At 44.6% G+C, this 19,713-nt stretch overlaps 1 protein-coding gene across 4 annotated transcripts in view; it reads right to left on the bottom strand.

Moving 5' to 3' along the window:
- PALD1 (phosphatase domain containing paladin 1) overlaps positions 1-19,713 on the bottom strand; it is a 958,342-nt gene that overhangs the window by 304,981 nt on the left and 633,648 nt on the right. For all 4 annotated transcript variants that reach the window (XM_085603872.1, XM_085603871.1, XM_085603874.1 and 1 more), the window contains 2 exons: positions 11,213-11,392; positions 9,120-9,317 (listed from right to left, as the gene is read on the bottom strand). In XM_085603872.1, coding sequence (XP_085459998.1) covers positions 9,120-9,317; positions 11,213-11,392 — 378 coding nt within the window. The remainder of the gene's footprint in view (positions 1-9,119; positions 9,318-11,212; positions 11,393-19,713) is intronic.

Below are 19,713 nucleotides of genomic sequence, written 5' to 3'. Positions count from 1 at the left end.
CCATTAGCAGTTCATTCTCAGATAAAATTGTCAAAATTATTAAGCCCCGCAGGGCATGGCCTGTAGGCTAAGGAGGCAAGTTGAAGAAAAAGTTATTGATTGAAGTGCAAATATAACTATGTGACCGAGACAATACCTTTGAGTGAAAGATCTATGAGCGAACCGAACAGAGCCTGAAAAGGTCTCGAACTTGAGCGCATGAGATTACATCCAAACCAGTTGATGGAAGAAACAATCTGCCCATGGAGTTGATGACCATTCGCAGTATCACCAAGAGGAAGAGTCACACAGCCTTGTGATTCAAAGAAAACTTCTTGGAACAAAAACAACTTGGAATCAACCGAGCCCAATACTAGATGGCGGACTTATGCACAGCATATGTATCTACAGCACACATGCTTCATGTATGGTCAATTAATCTATATGGAGAACTTGTGCTTAGTCGCATGTTTGGAAGCTTACACAAGAACATTCCCTTCACTGGAGGTAGATGACAATGGTTGAATCAGATCATTGTTTGAATAAAAAGCCATTTGGTTGCCATATCTCACCAAAACAAGCACAGAGATTGCAGGGAAACATTCTTCATTTCTGGTTAAAGTGTGCACGCAATTAATAGACCAACCCAGATTAAAAAGATGCACTTGGGATCTTTGAAAATATATAAAATTGCTCACCTTGGTATACAGCAGTGATTAAACGTACACCTTATAGAAGCCCATTTTAAACATTATGGTTTTTCGTTAACGTTCATCATTGTGGAGGGCAACAAAAAAAGGAAAAGGTTGGACTTCCTTTGCCCTGCACGATAGGGCCTAACTGTAATGCAACCAAAAACTTTGGTTTCTTAATTTGCATGGAAATAAGATGCATCTACATGAGAATGAGAGAATGCTTTTGCTAGTGTGCCTGTATATAAAATTTATGGATGCAGGCACGCAGGAGAAACAGTGCACTAGCTATTCCGCACCCAAGAAAATTATACTTAGTAAATATGCATCTTTGCCAAGGAAACCTTTGAGTGGGGTATGGAAGCCAGAAGGAATCCCTCAAGGAACCACCCTTAAAAAGCAGACGGTGGATGACTAAATGATTTAACTAACAGTGTAGCATGGGCTCTGCTGTAGAACAAGTTATTTATCTCTTGTGGATGTTCTTTCTAACCACAAATTCATCACCATTTGATTTCCACCAAGGAGTCTGACTCAGTTTTTGTTAAAATCTGCGGATTATGCATCAGAAGATGGAGTATGTGGCTAATGAGGCAAATCAATAATTATGCAGAAAAATGCCTCGGCCACACAATCTCATATTTCCAGTGGCCCTGAATATAGAGCATCAGAAACCATTTAAAAACAGCAAGAGTGTGCAAAACAAGGAACCTTAAAAACACCTAGACGTTCATTCCCCAGAACAGGGATGAAAGGAGGAATCTGCAATTAGATAAGGGTACTCACCTACTGAGGGCAAGTAGCATGAACTTTAGATGATACCTCTATCTTCAGATTCTGCATTGGGAGGAGGACAGCGTCAGCGCCGTAGCGGACCGGAAGAAGAGAAGAGACAACACGGACCCTCTCGCAAGACCGGAAGTGGGTAGCGGTCTAGTCTCTCGGAGAGCGTGTGCCACGGCAGGTCCGACGACAGCGGAAGGGGAGGAGGATAAAGCAGACCGCGGAAAGAGGAAGAGAGAGAAGCCGGAGGAGGAGAGCGGGGAAGGAAGAAGACGGACAGCGAGACGCGACGAGGAGGACCAGAAGAGGCAAGACGACGACGAGGAGAGGAGACTAATCCAGCAGAGCTTGGTGTTAACTGCAACCAAACCCGGTGGGCTGCGAGAGGAAGAAGATGCCCTGGGTCCTGACGCCGCATTCCAGGACACGGACCGCGGCTCAAAGCGAGTACAGCTGAGGGGAGCCTTTTGGTGGGGGTGGTGGGGAGGTACAGGGAGTTAGGTCACACGGGTGTGAGCCATATAAAAGAAGAACCCCTCACATCCTTTCTTCCCCACCGTAGGAATCCTGGTGCTGGTAGCACATGAACAAGCATCATACCCTCATTATTGACCCCAATCTATTTCTGTTTATTTTCCCTCCCACCCACCGAATGAGAATGTTGAAAAGAGAAGACCAGAAGACCCGGACCCAATCCTGACAACCCGGAGCGCTATCCAGGGAAAGGAGCTAGCCCCTTTATTATTTGTGTTCTTCTGTTATTAGTATTGTTGCCCTCGGCCATCGGGCAGTACCACGAACAGTACATCCTTAGTTTGAGCCTTTTTTTTGTGTTATACTTACCTATCCGAAGAAAACAAGAAAACCAATGATAACACTGAAAATAAATACAATACGTAACACCTCCCAAAATATTGAGGGTCAGAGGAGTGGACTTCACATCAGGAAGACCTGCAGCACTGAGCAGGAAAAACAATGATACCTGTGGGCCATTTCCGGACTGCCATTCCCTTCCTAACTCCAGGAAAGCCCAGGAATAGTTAATGTTCCACCCTGTGCTCGTTAGTCTGTTCAATATTAAAGGTAAAAGTGCTCTTGGTGTACAATTCATGAGGCCTCTCCTCCTCACACAAATGAGGAGGAGACAAAAAAGTAGGGAGCGTGATGAACTGCCTACACGGAAAGAGGACATCACTTTTGCCAGAAAGAAGCCCCAAGTCCAATGCACCAGTTTGTCTGGAAAGAACGTGGTATACGGAAATTACAAGGACAGTGTCTGCAGTTCACTAACACAATGCATTGAAGTAATCGCAATAAGAAGGACAGTCTTAAGGGGAAGGAACCTGAAAGAACAGCTGTGCATATGCTCAAAGACCAAACACATCAAGAAGGTAAGAGCCAAATTAAGATTACACTACGAGATAACAAAAAATAAAACATTTATGTAATCCCTTTCAAAAAATGCATCAAAACTGGTGACTTGTACAGGGAGGTCTGGTTAGACAAATGAAGAAAAGCCCAGATGACCGGCAAATAACCCTTAGCAGAGCTCATAGCAAGGCCTTCTGAGCCAAACACAGAAAAAACAGAAGCACTTCAGAAAGCTTTACCTGAAGTAGATAAACCCAATAGTGCATCAGCTAGGCCATACACCCCTTCTATCATCCAGAATAGATTGACTTTGTCAGCGGACAGAATGCAGCTAAGATAACAATCATCACTTCCTCTGGAAGGTCAAAACCACTAAGCTGCTGCCAATCAATATCTATCCATTGAGGTGAAGGATGAGGATGAAGAACCATGCCCTGTTGCTGTGAAAGTAAAACCTCCCAAAGAGGAAGCCTGAGTGGAGGGCAGATGCACAGACTTAACAGTTCACAGTTACAGACCCTTTAGAGCTCAACCTGGATCTATCAAGATGACCTAAGCCTGGTGCATCCTCACCTCCTTTAGAACTCAGAGTAGCATCAGTAGAGGCGGTAAGGCACAAAGGAGACTGCAGGCCCATTAAGGCAAAACTAGTCTCAAAGCAGCCTTGAGATGGACATTTCAGTGTTCAGAAGGTACATCAATGAGTGTTCTCAGCTTTAGATCAACCCAAGACATTCCCACTGGGCAAAGATAGCTTGAAATAACTATGGGTGCAGACTCCACTCAGGTTTGACTAGATGATGCCTGCTGAGCTTGTCTACTCTGGCGTTTAGTGAACCCAAGAGATATTTGACTATCAGGGAAATCCATGGAAGATCCAGCCACTTCCACAGCCACTGTATCAAAAGCAAAGTGATGGATGGAATTCTTGAATTAATTTTAGCCACTGGCAATCGCTTGGGCCACATCTCAATCCATTGTTAATCAACCACCATGCCACATCAGTTGGGACCGAGATGTATGCAAATGAGCGAGCGGGAATAGTCCAGCCCAAACTGCTCGGCCAGCTCCTCCGTGAACACTAAAAAAAGCAACCCAGTACCTTATTAGGTCTTATCAGCCATCATCTTGTGGGTTCCACAGTCTTAGCACTTCCTGGCTTGTTGCAGAACCACACTACAGTAGTTTTGGCCTGCGGGATTTTAACAGGATTGCCTTTGGTTGGCCCGTTAAGGGCCAACCAAGTGGTGCATAACTCCAAACTCTTCTTGCCCCAGCCCAGAGATGACGCATCCATCAGCACCATTAGCTTTGGAACAAGTAAGGAAAACTGTCTTCTTCGAGTCATGTTTGCATCCTTCAGTCACCACAATATGCCATGGGCTGCTTCATCCGATATGCCTCAGAGACCTCTCCAGTGCTAAGGCTACTGAAGGCAGATGTTTCCACTGCAGACGCACATGTGCTAATCGACATTAGGTCCTAGCAGGATGCATGAGGCAAAAAGACAAAGATGCCCCAGAAAAAGTCTATGCAAGATTATACGAACACGCCCAATACATTGGTGTCATAACCTAATTGTCTTGAATTCGCTGCAAGGGTTGAAAGGTCCTTAAATCCACTAAATCAAGAAATGCCCCAATACACTGAATCCTCTGCATCGATTATAAATGTTATTTTGTTTTTTTGACAGAGAATCCTGGGGAGAACATTAGGGAAATAGTTGCCCCCAGTTATTCCGAAACTGACTGGAGCAAGCTCACCTTCAGCAGTCAGACATTGAGGTACAGGAATAAGTGAATCCCCAACCAGCTAATTCAAGCCATAACCAACACCATTACTCCCTTAAATACCTGGGGATCTGAGATGAGGCAAGAAGACAGGTCACTGAACTGAAGTGTTGCGATTCCACCACAAAGCAAAGGAAACACAAGTAGAACTGTGGGCACTCAAATGTACCGGCTCCACAGTCCAAGGATGAAATTCAATACCCTGGGTGCAACACAGAAAGACCATGGGCCATAGTCAGCATCTTCTTGATTCTGTCCTACTGAAGTTAGGTGTACAGGACCGAAGACTGAAATCCGTCTGAGCCCACTGTCTTTTTTGAAGGCCAAGTAGTATCTGAGGTAGCACCCCTTACCATGCTCCTGCTCAGAGACAGGATTGCCCCTTTGGGCACCAACAAACAAACCTCATTAGCAAGAACGTTGGCCTAATCTGCTAATGTCTGAAGAAAAAAGCATTGGCAAATCCGCACCTTTAATACCACTTGGCTTTGCCTATGGTTTTTCTCCAATGCTGTGAAGCATGGATAAAAAGGAAATCAACAAATAAAACATGCTATGATGTAGGCTCTTTTTGTTTTCTTGTTATTTTATTTACTGATCCAAATTAGATCGGTAAATAAAAAACAAATTAAAATGTAAGGCAAAGGTTTTGTTTTAAGAGGGTGGTGGAAGCAACTTGGGGGACTCAGGTGGGGGGGCAACATGGGGGGCAACATGGAGGGCATGGGTGAGAGAGTAGCAAGCAGGGCAATGGAGAAAAAAGCAACATAAGGCAAAGGAAGCAATACAAGTGGCAAAGTAACACCAGGGGTGTGAAAAAACATAAAAGGTGGGGGGCAGAAAAAACATGCAGGGGTGAGAAGCAATATGCGAGAGAGGCAGATGTGGAGTGCTGGGTTAGAAGAGAAGCCCATGGTCTAGAAGTGGAACATGGAGCTGAGGGTGAGAAGCACGTGGGTGGGAAAGCACCACAGAGGAGAAGCACACAAAAGTGAGTGAGATCAATATGCAGGGTGGCAAACGAAGGGGAAGAGCAGTACATAAGGAAGACAACTGGAAAACATATGCACTTTTAAGGAGTGCCTACCCAAAACGAGTGAGTGCCCGCATAGTAAACAGCGGAAAGTCACAATTAATGAGGCTATTCTCCAGGAGATGTGCAAACAAGGGAAGTACAGTCCAAACAAGCTGACAAGTAAACAGCAAGTAAATGAGATTGACAATAAAGCCAAACCAATGGTAAACAATGGGTGGACTCTAAGCTCCCTAGAAGATGACAATAGGTCATTTGACAAACAAACAACATGTGCTGTCTGGTAGGCAACATGTAAACATGGGGAATAGGAGGGGGAGTAGATAGTTAAGAGAGGGTGTAATCATAATGAGCAACCTGTATGCTCTGCTAGTCTGAAGTAATTGCCCACAAGCCAGGAAGATTAAAATTATTTTTTCCCTGTACCAGCAGCACAAAACCCACTAAAGGGGCAAGTAGAGCAACTTGGAAGTGGTTGCGGTAGAAACTAGGAAGAGGAGGGCTGAACTTGCAAATGGTCACAGCCTATGCTCCTAAGACTTCCACTTGAGCCATAAAAGGTTTATGTGGGCTGGTGCACCATCTGGGAGAGCGGTCTCTGGATGCAAGCAAGTCCCCAGCAGCAGCTCTGGAACCTACGGCATTGTTGATGACTCTGGTAAGCAAGAGTAAGTATGCGTTCCAAGGAGTAGGTTGTATTCCAACACTGAGCCAGTCTTGCCCCACAGAGATGAGAGCCTCCAAATGGCATGTCCAGAAGGGATGCTTGCAGTACCCCTCGAAAAGCCTGCAGCTGAAGGCTTTTCCAGGGGTACTGCAAGCATCCCTTCTGGACATGCCATTTGGAGCCTGTAGCATGAGGCTGAATCACTAGACTGGTGCTCATAGTACTATTAACATTCTGTAGTTTCCTGCCAGGTCTGTAAAATTTGGCCACATCCTGTCCATTGTGGACAGTAGGGCAAATGCACTATGGATTCCACTGGGAGTGCAGACAGGATCTCTCTCACTGTATACCAAATAGTATGATTGCAGCATCCTAACAAGCAAACTGCATTGAGAGAACCACACAGCCAAATGCATTAATGCACTTTAATTCCACAACAGTTAGGGCAGCAGGGAAGCCATTCAGATTCACTTTGTTGAATGAAACCTGGACCTTAATGCTCTCTGGTGCCTGCTGTTATTTCAACAGGGCCAAGTCCACAGGCAGGCCTGTGGAACCTCGCACAGGGGCAACTCACTGGTGATGCCGAACACTGTTTCAACCATGCCACTGACAAGGTCTCCTTCAATGCTTCATTGAAGGGCAGCAAGGACTCCGAAGAGCAAGTGGCAGCCTGCAAGATTTGTGTAAGCAGATCTGCCATAGTATCCCAGCAAGTAACTGCAGTTCCGGCACCTCCACTGCTATGGGAACCTGCAAAAGAGGTTGGTACCCTAATGGGGCATCCAATTCAATTTCAGGGTAGGTATTGAGGTCACTGGCATTCTAGAGGTATGAATACAGGCTAGCATCAGCCTAGTGAGATTGGAGCAAGTTGTTCACCGCCTCCTCCTCATCATCATCATCATCGTCGTCATATGGAGCATTCTCAAGGTTTTGAATTGCCTCTGAATTGGAACCCAAAATGTTCTCAAGCTGTTGGTAGTAGTGGTGTCATGGTAAAGGTACAGAATCCTCCCACACCAGGGGCTGAGCCTTAGTAATCTTAGAACGAGACATCACAAAAGATGGAAATTACCTCTGCTCTGTATCTAAAACTGGTGTTGGGGTAGATCCAGGATGGGTGCCTCTGATACCAATTATGCCTTCAACCAAACCAGTATGACCTAAAGAACAGATGTGGAGGCATTGACTGGTGCTGGCAGGTTGTCAGATGTTGGCCCACAGGAATCAGTCAAACTGGGGTATGCCCCACAGGCAGAAGTCTGATTGAGAGCCCGACAGATTCATGTGGCCAAAAGGTAATCGAGATGAACCTTGAATCACATGAAAAAGTTGCAGCACAGCCTCCTTGAATGCTTCAGTCTGCCATAGTGTCGATGATGACATGGTATAATTGAGGCACTCCAGACAAGGAATAGGGCTGGATTTGGATGCCCGACTTGAAATCGGGCACCTGGAGTGCCGATTGCACAATCTCTACCTGGAGCAGGGGCTGCAGGGTAAGACTCTCACCTAGACTTCTTTTGCTTGCACTGAAACTTGTAATTTGGCTATGCCCCTGGACTTAACTGAGGATCGCAACCTGGACCAGAACTGTCACTTAAATCGGGACGGGGCGCAAGAATTGAAGCACGATTGCCCTCGCTTCATGTGCTCACCAACAAACCGATTCGCCTCACATCCCTTGATGACCTTTGAGTGCCTCAGAGAGCATTTATCACATGACATCAAATCATGCAGACATCTAAGACACCAGAAGCAAACTGCTTCTTTCATTTGTGCCATGATTTAAACCTGTGGAGATGTGGCCTCAGGGCCACAGCTGCCAAATTTGGAACTGGGGAATCAGATTCTGGTTCTAGCTGGGCTCAACATCCTGTGATTGTGGGCAACTCACTACATTTCCTTGTGCCTAGAAAATGTATAATATAATCTAGAGCTCACATAGAGTGCTCTAATGCCTTTTGCCATGTTTATGTCACATAAAATGCAAAAAAGAAAAGTGGGGAGATCAGTAAGCACCGATGTTTTGGCAACAGAGCTCTGGATCAATTTCTAATGGTGTGGAAGAAAAGGAAGTGATGTCACAACAAAGGAGAGGTGTCTGCATAGGACTCTGGGACATCACTTCTGATGGCAAGACATGGCCTTCACTGCGTTCCAAGGCACCACCAACTGGTGCACAGGAGCAATAGCTGGAAAAAGGTTCTGGATGCAGTCTGGAACCTGTGAGGAGTTCAAACCGTGAGGAATTTGCAGTAAGAAGTATCATTCAAAGAGTGTCTGTGCAAATGCAACCTACACCATGATCCATTGGGGGGGGGGGGGGGGCGTAAAAGCCTTCATTGATGTGGATTGCAATGATGTATGGTGGAGGTCTTGAAAGCCCCCTGTAGGATAGATAGGGAGTGATGAGCATTGAAGCATGGAGCATCTGCTGAATAGACAGATGGGTTTATGTTACAGCGTCTGCACTGCATTCAGGCACAGAGTTAGCTCAGGCACTCAAGACAATGCTATTTCTTTGCTGAAGGGGTGCATGGTCCTGTGCTGGGCTGGCCCACTGAGCATGCAAAACGGTGTAAACGTGGGTTGGACAAAGCACATTCTATAAGCTATCTACATTATTGGAATTCATCTAGAATTTTTAAGTCTATTTGTGAGACAGCTCCATCATTCAGTATCAAAAGAAACACTGAAAAAATGAAACATTTTAAGTCCAGGTGTTTCAAGTAAACCATCTGAGGATTAAATAGCTGAAGTCCCAACAAAAACAAAAAAAACAATTTAACTCCAAGTACCTGTTCCCTTGGTGCACAGAAGTCCGGGATGGGAATCCGTTTGTAAACCAGTCCCTGGCAGGTGCTTTTGTGATGGTTAAAAATCTCTCGCATCGTCATGCAGCTCTTAAACATTTTCATCTGCTTCTCGTGCTCCAGGTACACTTCGAGCCATTTCTGTGAGGTCAGAATGCTGTTTTTGACCGTGACCTCCAGCTCCTGTGGAGACATGCATGTAACAAGTAATGCTATGTTTGTTGACTATAAATCATCCAAAGGTTTTCTGGCAAAGCATTCTTGATTTTTTCAAAACTATGAAATTGTAAGCTCCAAAATGTACCATGCCTGCTGTTACAAATGAGCCAAAAAAACTATCTCATGTACTTTTTCACGACTACTTTCATGAGGCTTCTGTTCCTCCATACAGCTCTGACCTCAACATTTATATTATGAAACACTTTGGGATTTCTAGTAAGGCGAGCCGTCTTAACATAAATCCCTCCATCGCTGAAATTTCTGAGATGATTAATCGCTGGAGGATTCCATACCTAAGGAATTACCATTGACATGGTACAGAATGTCAGTGGTAATTTCTTCGGAGAAAACTACATAGGGAGCTAAAATGACACTGCTTTTCAGCGATAATACATTACCGCCATTCTCTAAATTGGCCCCACAGTTTGTTTATTTTTACCTGGCTTACCAGAGGTAGTACACGTACTGGAGATTAAAGCCGACAACTTCACACCATATAAGGCTCAAAAGCAAATAACCAGAACATACAGATTACCGCGATTAGAGACCAATGTTCCACAGAACTGCTCGAGGATTTTGATTTTTTTCCATGAGTTGAGAATAAAGATGAAATGCAACACATTTCTGTAATGCTTCGTAGATGAAGACCACTATAAACATTCTGAATGTTTTTGCTCGACATGTTTTTTAAAACTTGGTTGTGTCTGCAGGTGCTGTCATATAAGATGATCTGGAATAGAGATGTAGTGCGTGTTTGAAACATTTCAACCAGAATGGGGTCATCTAGACAAGTCACTGCCCAGACTAATAGAAGGTTTCCCAACAGATACCTGAAGGCAGTCATACTCTTGAGTATCCACAGGACTCAATGAACATGAAATAGGTGTTATGTTCGATTTGAGAATACCCCCAATATCAATCATTTGCTACCTGTGATTGATCTACTCGGCTCCTTTTCTTCCCCAATCCTGTCCTACTATCAAAGAGTAGCCAGAGCTCAAATCCCACCAAGGGCTAGTCCCACTCCCTGTTCCTGTCCAGCCTTGCTCTACTTCCCTTCCATGATTTGTGCAGCTAGTAGTAGCTTAGCTGCCCCTTCATGATCTGTCACTGCCCCCACCGTGTGTCATCACTAGAGCCACTCAAATGCGACCTCTGACCTTATCACCCATTCCTGCTCATCTGATGTAGGTCTCTCTGCATAATTGCGGTGTTGTGATATGCTTTAGTGTTGCGGGCCATACTAATGGCAGAATGGGCGCTACATAGATACGCTTAATATTACTACTAATCTATCTTAGGACTTTCGCATTGAATTAGTAGAGTATCTCTACTGGACACTAAAGTTGAAAGAATTTCCTTTTTTTTTTTTAAAGATTTGACAAACCTTTAACAGAGATGTTTGTAGTAAATGCTTTTGACATATGAAAAACGAATTCCGCGTTTTAGAGCCAAAATTAGATTTGGGTCCATCTGAGAGGACATCACGATTCTTGTCTTGAGTCTTGCCTAAATTGTGTTTCTAATATTTAAGTATTATCAGATTTGAAAGGTAAGGAAAACAAACTCTTCATTGCTTACTTATGCAGAGGCAATGTTCTAACCACGTAGGCAAATTGACCGAGAATAGGGATAATATGTTTATCTCCATCATGTCCTTTTATCTTTTGCTATTGGATCATGTGGATGGTCGTTGACTGCTATTTAAATAACTATCAAGACTAAATCATTAAAGGAAAGTGCAACCATAAGAACATAAAAAAAATCATAGAAAAAATAAATTTTGAAAATAATCTGAATTAACCCTGACAGCTTCTAGGGCATTTATGTTGGTTAGTGTTGAATCTAAAGTTACGCACCTCTAATTGTTCAGGGGATGATGCGGGCACTAGAATGGGTTGCTCCAGATTTCCAGGTTCCCTGGGTGTGTATATTTGTTCATTGCATTCAAACACCACCTCCTCACGCAGATTTACCCAGAGAATCGTTGTATGCTTCCTCTTTGTATCAGTCAAGTAGCTCAAAACACAGCCAATAGCCTAGGATGAGAATACATATTGTCATTAATGGACACTAAAATAAGGATACAGAAAAATATTCAGGTCATAATTCTCAAAATTGTTTGCTCATGTAAGTGTCACTTGCACACGTGAACAGTCTTAGATTCTAGTACAAACATTTTTTTGTGTTTCTCAAAAGTTTGATTTCCAATGAGAAAGAGCATTACTCATACAAATATACGTATGCAGATTGTAGAAAATGTAATTCACAAAGTTTTCCAGATGATGCCACGAAACAGATTACCAGGTTTTCCCTGGAATATTTTACTCAATTATAAAAACTTTGAAACCTGGCACCATATGAGGATTCATCAAGGGGGGCAGATTATTTTCCTTCTGTTTGAAACTTTTTTTACTACATAGAAGAAACCATATTTACGCACAAAAAGGAAAATGTTACTTACCCTGTAAGCATCTGTTTGTGGCATGTAATGCTGTAGATTCACATGCTGTACATAGTCCTGCTATATAGTGTTGGGTTTGGATGTGTGCTAGTTGATTTTCTTCAAATAATTCTTCTCATGTCAGGAGGTAGTGGGACTCCACGTCTTACTTGCAATGACCATGGTCATCTGCTCTATTGTTAGATTGTTTTTCTGCACAATGGGTTAGGATGAATGGAGCAAAGTGGCACAGGAAAGAGAGAGATAAAGATATGACCATAAAAGGGAAGTAGAAAGTAATGGTAACTGAAAACAGCCAGCGGTGTCCAGAGAAGAGGATGGGCAATCTACAGCACTACATGCCACAAGCAGATTCTTATAGTGTAAATAACATTTTACGTTCGAGGTATGTGTGACTGTGGATACACATGCTGTGCATAGACTGTAAAGCAGTTCTTCCCTAAGCGGTGGCTTCCTTGTGGATGTTGCAAAAGCTTGAAAAAGGGTAGGCAGTACAGTCTGACCAACATTTGCTTGCTTGCGGGCTAAATACAATAAGTAAAAGATCTACTAAGTTACTAATATGACAGATTCATAGCAAACTAACTATAAATAAGGATAGAACACTAAATATATACTTTACACAATACTAAGAACTAGCACACATTCACCAAACCAGAACACTTCAGACACACAGATAATCATTCAATTTCAAAGGTCTGGTCTTGATTCAGAGTTCTCATTTGGCCCCCATGGGAGCTTCCATGCTAACATTTGACTTAACAATTTCACCCCAAGCTCCCCGGTCTACATCATGACACAAGGTTACTTTCCTTACATTCCACGACTTGCCATCGCCCACACAAGTCACATTCCCCTTGGCTTCTGTGACCAATTTAGGAGTTGACCATCTGGAATTACCCTTCCTTATATTGACCCCACTGTTTACTCTCACCCAATTCCCCTTTAAAAAAAATATTCAACTCTCTCTTAAATTCTCACTGTTTACACACATACTTTTCATGATACCTCTTCATCTTGTCACCCAGCACACATTCATCTTTTACCGTAAGTGAAGTTCTTTCAATCCAAGCTGGAACAGCAGCTGTGCAAGCTATTCTCCATTTCAACAAAAAATGGGGTTTCCTGAATTGCAGTATGTGTAGCTGCACTATAATTCCACAACATGTCCTTCACCACTCTTTTCCAATTTAAGCCTCTACCCAAAGGTAGCTTTATCAGTTCTCCTAGCACTTGATTGAATCGTTCAACTAAAAGAATTCTCACTAGCATTCTACACCACAGTTTTGCAATGTTCGATACCTTAATTCTTAAGAAAAAAATCAAATTCCTCAGATACAAACAGAGGCCCATTATCAAACACAATAACACTTGGGCACCCTTCTATTCTAAATATTTCTTCACAAAAAGAATTGACTGTAGTTGTTTTAACATCCTATAGAAAAGCAACTTCGGGCCATTTGCAAAAATAGTCCACCATAACAATGGCAAACGTACTTTCTGGACAGAGACTGTCGAATGGCTCACAAATATCAATTTCTAGCTTCTCCCTGTTAAAAAAAAAAAAAAAAGTGACCGGTCCAACGGATGTCTCAGACACAATGTGAGATTTGTCACTGCACACACAAGGTACACAATCACAAACAAACCATTCTGTTCTTCCATTCCAGGTCACCACAATTTGCAACATGCCTTTCTATTCATTGCAGATATACCACCAAGTCCTTCAGGTAAAAGCATCAATGAACCAGGTATAGCAATCTATCCCTACTTCTGAAAATGTCATTAACAATTGACAATTGCTACAACACAGGTACAAATTCACTCAAACTAGCTCTTTTCTCACCATTGAGAGCTTCATGATTTCATAACCTGCTGAATATCAATTAAATGTTTTCATCCTCTTTTAGTGCATCTCTCCATTCTCCCTCCTCCCTCCCAAATGGCCCCTTTTCTAGCTTCCTCTACACCAGCTACCATCCAATCATCTTCTGGTTCATTGTTACATTATGATAATCGAGATCAACAATCCGCACTGATATTCTTAGAACCTGGTACACACTTGATGGTAAACATGTACTCTTGCAAACTATCAAACCATAAGGCTATTCGATGAGCTGCTTTCCCAGCTCCTCTTGGGGTAAATAAATCTATCAATTGTCTATGATCAGTCCGCAATTCAAATTGAGACCCTCACAAATATGTTCTGAAATATTGGACTCCCCATCAACATGCCAATGCTTCCTTTACAATTATGTGGTAGATGATCTCTACACCCTTGAGAGTATGTGACACAAATAACATAATCCTTTCATGCCCCATCTCCACTTTCATTAATACCGCTCCCAGTCCATTCCTACTAGCATCTGTCACTATAATAGTTTCATCATTGGGATTAAAAGGTTTTAACACACTCACATTTGACTCTTTTATATTATCAGATGTTTTCTGACACAAATCAGACCACTCATACATAACACCCTTTTCCAACAAAGACCTTATCACATGCACCTTTTTGGAAACATGACTTACAAACTTGGAAGTAGTATTCAGCTAATCCTAAAAAGGATCTCAATTGCTCCTTGTTCTTGGGCAGAGGGGCTTTTTCAATGGCTTTAATCAATCTCAACTCAGGATTAATACCTGACCAAGACAATGTATATCCCCAATACTCTACCACTTCCTGTTCAAATTTACAGGTGTTACTACCAACAGTTAATCCAGAACTTTCTAGTTTCTCTAGCACTCTCTCCCGACCCGAAACATGCTGTTTCTTATTACAACCCCATATTAGATTGAATTCTTAAAAGAACAATATATTTGATAAACCGTGCAGCACACTTTGTATAATTCTCTTAAAAACTGCAGTTGCCGAAGCCAAGCCGAATGGCATGCGTACAAATCGATATGCCCCCTCTGGTGTGATAAAAGATGTTTTGAGTCAGCATGTAATCAATCAGACCTGGTGATATGCACTAGATAAGTCCAGTGTGGTGACATATTTGGCATCCCAAACACAATAACATTTAATTAATTCAAGACAATTGATGCCGACACACACAAATGTTGTCATTCAAATCTCTCAAATCTACACACATTCTTAATTCCCCATTGGGTTTGGTTGCTAAAACAATGGGACTAAGCCACTCAGATAGCCTATCCAAATCTTCTTTCAAATTGTTGTGTAGAGCCAATGGAACATTTCATACTTTATTTACCTTTGGAGATGCACCTTCCTTCAGTTCGGGCTGGACTGTTCCCATGAGGAACAGGGTCAAGACTAATTTGCATATAGCTGACCCTGAACTGGGACGGCTTAGTGAGTTAAAATACAATGAAGAATTCAACCCTGATCTGTGACTGGGGGGGGGGGGGTGTCTCTGTCCATCATCTCCTTGTGTTTGCTATGTTTGCCCTAAGTTGGCAGTCTATGCCCAGACTTGGGTCCCTTGCTCGCTTTGCCACTGGATTCAAGCTCGCCTGGCTGATGAGCGGTGTTATCCCGAAACCGGTCCCAGGATGCTTGTTGCCGGTCCAGAGAAGACTTGGCTTGGCAGTTTGGGCTGATTCGCATATTACTGTGTCTGAACTGGGGTGGCGAAGTGAGCTAAAGAACTATGATGGATTCAACCCAGGGGGTGAGTGTTTGAAAAGTTTCAGCGCTTCGTCGATCATCTCCTTGTGTTTGCTTTGGAATCCATCTGGCAACAACCCGATAACAATTTTAATTAGCCACTCTCTATTGGCTCATGATGCAGCTCACAGTTACACTGCTCTGTATCTGATGGCTGCTTGCAATGCAGATGAGAATGAGGGGGAAAGGTGGAAAAGCTTAGGCAAATATCTTTGCCCAGTTCATCCACAGTGTACTGCCCATGGACTGTGGGTGTGGAAATCCGGAGGTGAAGTTTGGGCATTTTGCTTTTTCTGCTGTGGTGAAGAGGTCCACATCCAGAAGCCCCGTCACCGGAAGTAGCAAAAGAGGACTGCCGTGCGGAGTTCCCAATAGAGGACTTGTTGCCATATCCTGCTGAGAAGGTCGGAACAGTTGTTGTCCACTCCCAGGAGGTATTCCACAAATATGTGGATCATGTGGTGGAACGCCCAGTGCCAAAAGGAATGAGCTAACAAAGAAAACTGAGGGTAGTGGGTGACCCTCTGCTTATGGATGTAATACATGGCTGTCACATTGTCTGTCCGTACTAGGACTACCTGACCCAAAATGTGGGGAAGAAAGGCCTTGATGGCTAGATGGACAGCTATAGGCTCCAGATAGTTGATGTGGAGATCCCTGTGATGGAGACCCAATAGCCCTGGTCAGGTCTTGTAGGTGTATTCCTCATCCACTGAGGGGTGTGTCTGTTGTGACGGTAATCTGTAGAACTGGGTCAAGAAAAGGCCGCCCCTGAATAAGTTGTTGGTGTTCCACTACTGCAGACAGCGATGAGTGCAGGGGCTGATCAACTATACATCTATCCAATGACCCTCCTTTTGAGACTACTGACACATTAGGCATTACTGCAGCGGATGCATGTGCAATCTTGACACTGCGGAAGGCCATCATGCCTAGTAGGCACATGACTGCCCTTACTGTGACCCGTTGATTTGGCTGAAAAAGAGGCAGCAACGCCTGCAAAGACTGGAGTCTTGCTGAATAAGGATATGGCTAGTCAGGCTCTGCATTGAGGATGGCTCCCAGATAGGGTTGAATTTGAAAGTGTTGGAGATGAGATTTTTTTCAGTGTTGGTGAAGCCTAGTTTGTGCAGTAGGTATATTATGGCTTGGGTGTGTGCACAGCACTTTAGTTGTATTGCGAGCTTTATCAGCCAATCATCCAGGTAGGGGAATGCATGGATGCCCTGTTTTTGCAGGTGTTCTGCTACTACTGCAAGGCATTTTGTAAAAAACTCGGGGTGAGGTGGTGACCCCGAAGGGCTACACGTTGAACTGATAATGCTGGCCTCTTACCACAAACCAGAGGTAGCACCAATGCGCTGGATGAATTGGAATGTTGTAGAGGGCGTCTTTGTGGTTGAGTGCTGCTGTGAAGTCGATTGCTGTAACAGAGGTATGACATCCTGAAGGATGACCATGTGGAAGTGTACTAATAGGATATACTCATTTAGGGGTCTGAGGTCCAGAATGAGCAAGAGGGACATGTCCTTTTTGGGAATGAGGAAGTAGGGGGAATACACTCTTGAACCTGTAAGTGTTGTTGCCCATGCTCTCTGGCCCCCTTGAGGAGGACGACTTGGACTTCTTCCTGAAGCAAAAGTTGATGTTCTGGGTAGAGGACATGTCTGGGGGTGGTATGTTGGGCGGTGTGGAGGTGAGCTCTAATCAGTAACCTTGCTGGATGATCTGTAAAACCCACTGGACTGAGGTGACATGTTGCCAAACAGGGAAGAACACCTGCAGCCGTCTCCCAACAGGTGTTATGTGTTCTGGATGAAGGAGATGCAAATCTTTCATTGGCTGGGGTTGCTCCCTTGGGGAAGCTACCATTGCCTCTACCTTCGGTACTACTTCCACAATAGGCACCCCTGAAGTAGCCCCTGGTGGCAGGTGGTTGGGCAGACTGGCATTGGAAAGATGCAGAGGCTTCATGGGACATTGTATTGGAGTCTCTGCACTATGCGGAGTGGCAAAAGGACCACAGAGAGGAAGGCATCTGTAAGGCGCCCATGGCTTTTACCATTTCCAAATCTTTTTATTTTTTCTCGAACATCTCATCAACCTGAGGCCCAAAGAAAAGTTCCCCATTGAAGGGCAGGTTGAGGAGATGCAAGTGAATGTCTGGCTTAAAGCTGGAGACATGTAGCCCGGCATGCCTGCAGAGGAGGAGACTAGAGTTAATCTCCTGAGCAGCAGTGTCAGCAGCATCTAGGGTGCACCTGATGGTTGTGTTCGAAATCAGTTTGCCTTCTATGACCAACTCACGCCCCGTTTTACAGTGATCTTCTGGGAGGTGTTGGAGGAGCTCCTCCATTTCATCCCAGTGGGCCCAATCATATCTGGAGAGCAAGCCAATTGAATTAGCGATGCGCCGGTGGTTGGTGGACTGTTCCGTGACTCGTTTACCAGCTGCATCTATCCCTTTACTCTCTTTGGCCAGAGGAGAAGCAACGCCAGTGCCCTGAGCATTCGCCCTCTTATGAGCAGCATGAACCGCTAGGAAATCCAGTGGGAGATGGCCTCCACTGAGGATAGGGTCTGAAGAGGAGGCTGTGTATTTTTTATCAACCCATGGGGTAATAACTCGGGCGTTGACAGCTCCTTGAAAATATCAAGGGCTGGCTTGAGCAACCCCTTCAGCATAGGCAGATACTGCATGGAGCGATGTGCAGAAGAAAGAGTCTCAAAGAGGAGATCTTCCTCAACAAGCTCTTATGCATCTCCACGTTGTGGTAAGCTGCAGCTCTACACAGAACCTCATGGTAAGAGGAGGGGTCATCTGGCCAGGAAAGTTGGGCAGGGTAGAGGCACAGGCGGATCTACATCATAGGAGTCCCAAGGGTCTCCCTGTGTGGGTACGTTATAAGTGTCCCCTTACAGCGTGTCCACCCATGTCAGAATGTGGTGACCCCTGTGGAGTGTAAGATAGTGGGTCAGGCAAAAAAGGAGGAGGGGAAGGGGAAGGGGAAGGAGGAGGGGAAGGTGATGGTGGGGGTCTGGGTGGAGTGTAAGTGGGTGGAGGCAGGCTGGTGTCCAGAAGAGGATGGGTAGCTTTATTCTGCTTCTTTCTGCTTCTTTCTGCTTTAAAAGAGGCGGGGGGCTCCAGAGCTTCTTCAAAGCTGAGCTGTGTCTTAGATAACTGAGGATTGAGCATCTGAGGCTTCTGTTGGGCATCAAGCTGCTCCTGGAACTTCTGGTGGACTGGCTCAACTGGTTTATGGGCAGGTCTTCTGGCCGGAGGTGAGTGTTTCGGCACCGACGCCAACTTGTGCTTCGAGGCCAACGGTTTCGGATCCGACGGTTGGGTTGATGCTGAGCCAGGATCAGGCAGTGCAGATGGCATCAGTTCTAAGATTTTCTTCAGCGCTGAGCCGAAGCTGGGCGTGGTGTCCAAAGCTGGCTGACGGTGTCAACCATGGCCTGCTTCTGTGGATCCAGAGCGGCTGAATGCCCTTTGTGGGATGTAAGCTCGGAGTTGTCTCAAGGGGATGGGAAAGCTGACTCTCGACCTGTTGAGGAGGAGGGAAGACTTCAATCTCGAAGGCAGAGCCAGAACTCCCTTTGGATAGGATAGACTCCTTGTCAGCGGCTGAAGGATGATGTTCCCTCACAAGGTCCAGGGGAGGTCTGGATTATCATCTCTGCTCCTGCTTTGCATCTTGAGTCAATGGGCACGGCGGTCTCGAAGGGTCTTATTAAACTGAAAGGACTGGCCCTCGCAAGAGGCCTTGTCTTGCTTGGGTGAGAGGCAGAGATTGCAGACCTGGTGGAGACTGGCCCAGGGGTATATCACACAACTAAGGGCAGTTTGGAAAGGGCATCTGTTCTATCATAGGCAGGGCATGTGAGAGCGGACCACACGGAAGGAAAGCGAGGCCCCAACGGGGGCCTGAGTCGACCAGCGTACTGTCCCGAATGGCAACTGGAAACGTCGACCGAATAGGAGAGAAAGGGACAAATGCGATCTTAAACATAACCAACTGAGAAATAGGGCACAAGAGAATCAAAAATGATTACTGCGACCAGAGCACAGAGGCACACGTCGGAACCCAATGGCGAAAAAAACTAATGTAAAAATGAAGCCGATGACCATGCACATTGAAAGCAATAGGTGGAGTCACACTACCGTGTGACTTAAGAAGAATTCTTTGAAGAAAAACTACTTGCACACATCCAAACCCAACAGTAGATGGCAGGCGTATGCACAGCACCTCTATCTA

The sequence above is a fragment of the Triturus cristatus genome, chromosome 1_2 (genome assembly GCF_964204655.1).
Source record: "Triturus cristatus chromosome 1_2, aTriCri1.1, whole genome shotgun sequence".
Lineage (NCBI taxonomy): Eukaryota > Metazoa > Chordata > Amphibia > Caudata > Salamandridae > Triturus > Triturus cristatus.
The sequence above is the reverse complement of the archived record's forward strand: the minus strand, read 5'-3'. Positions and strand labels throughout refer to the sequence as shown.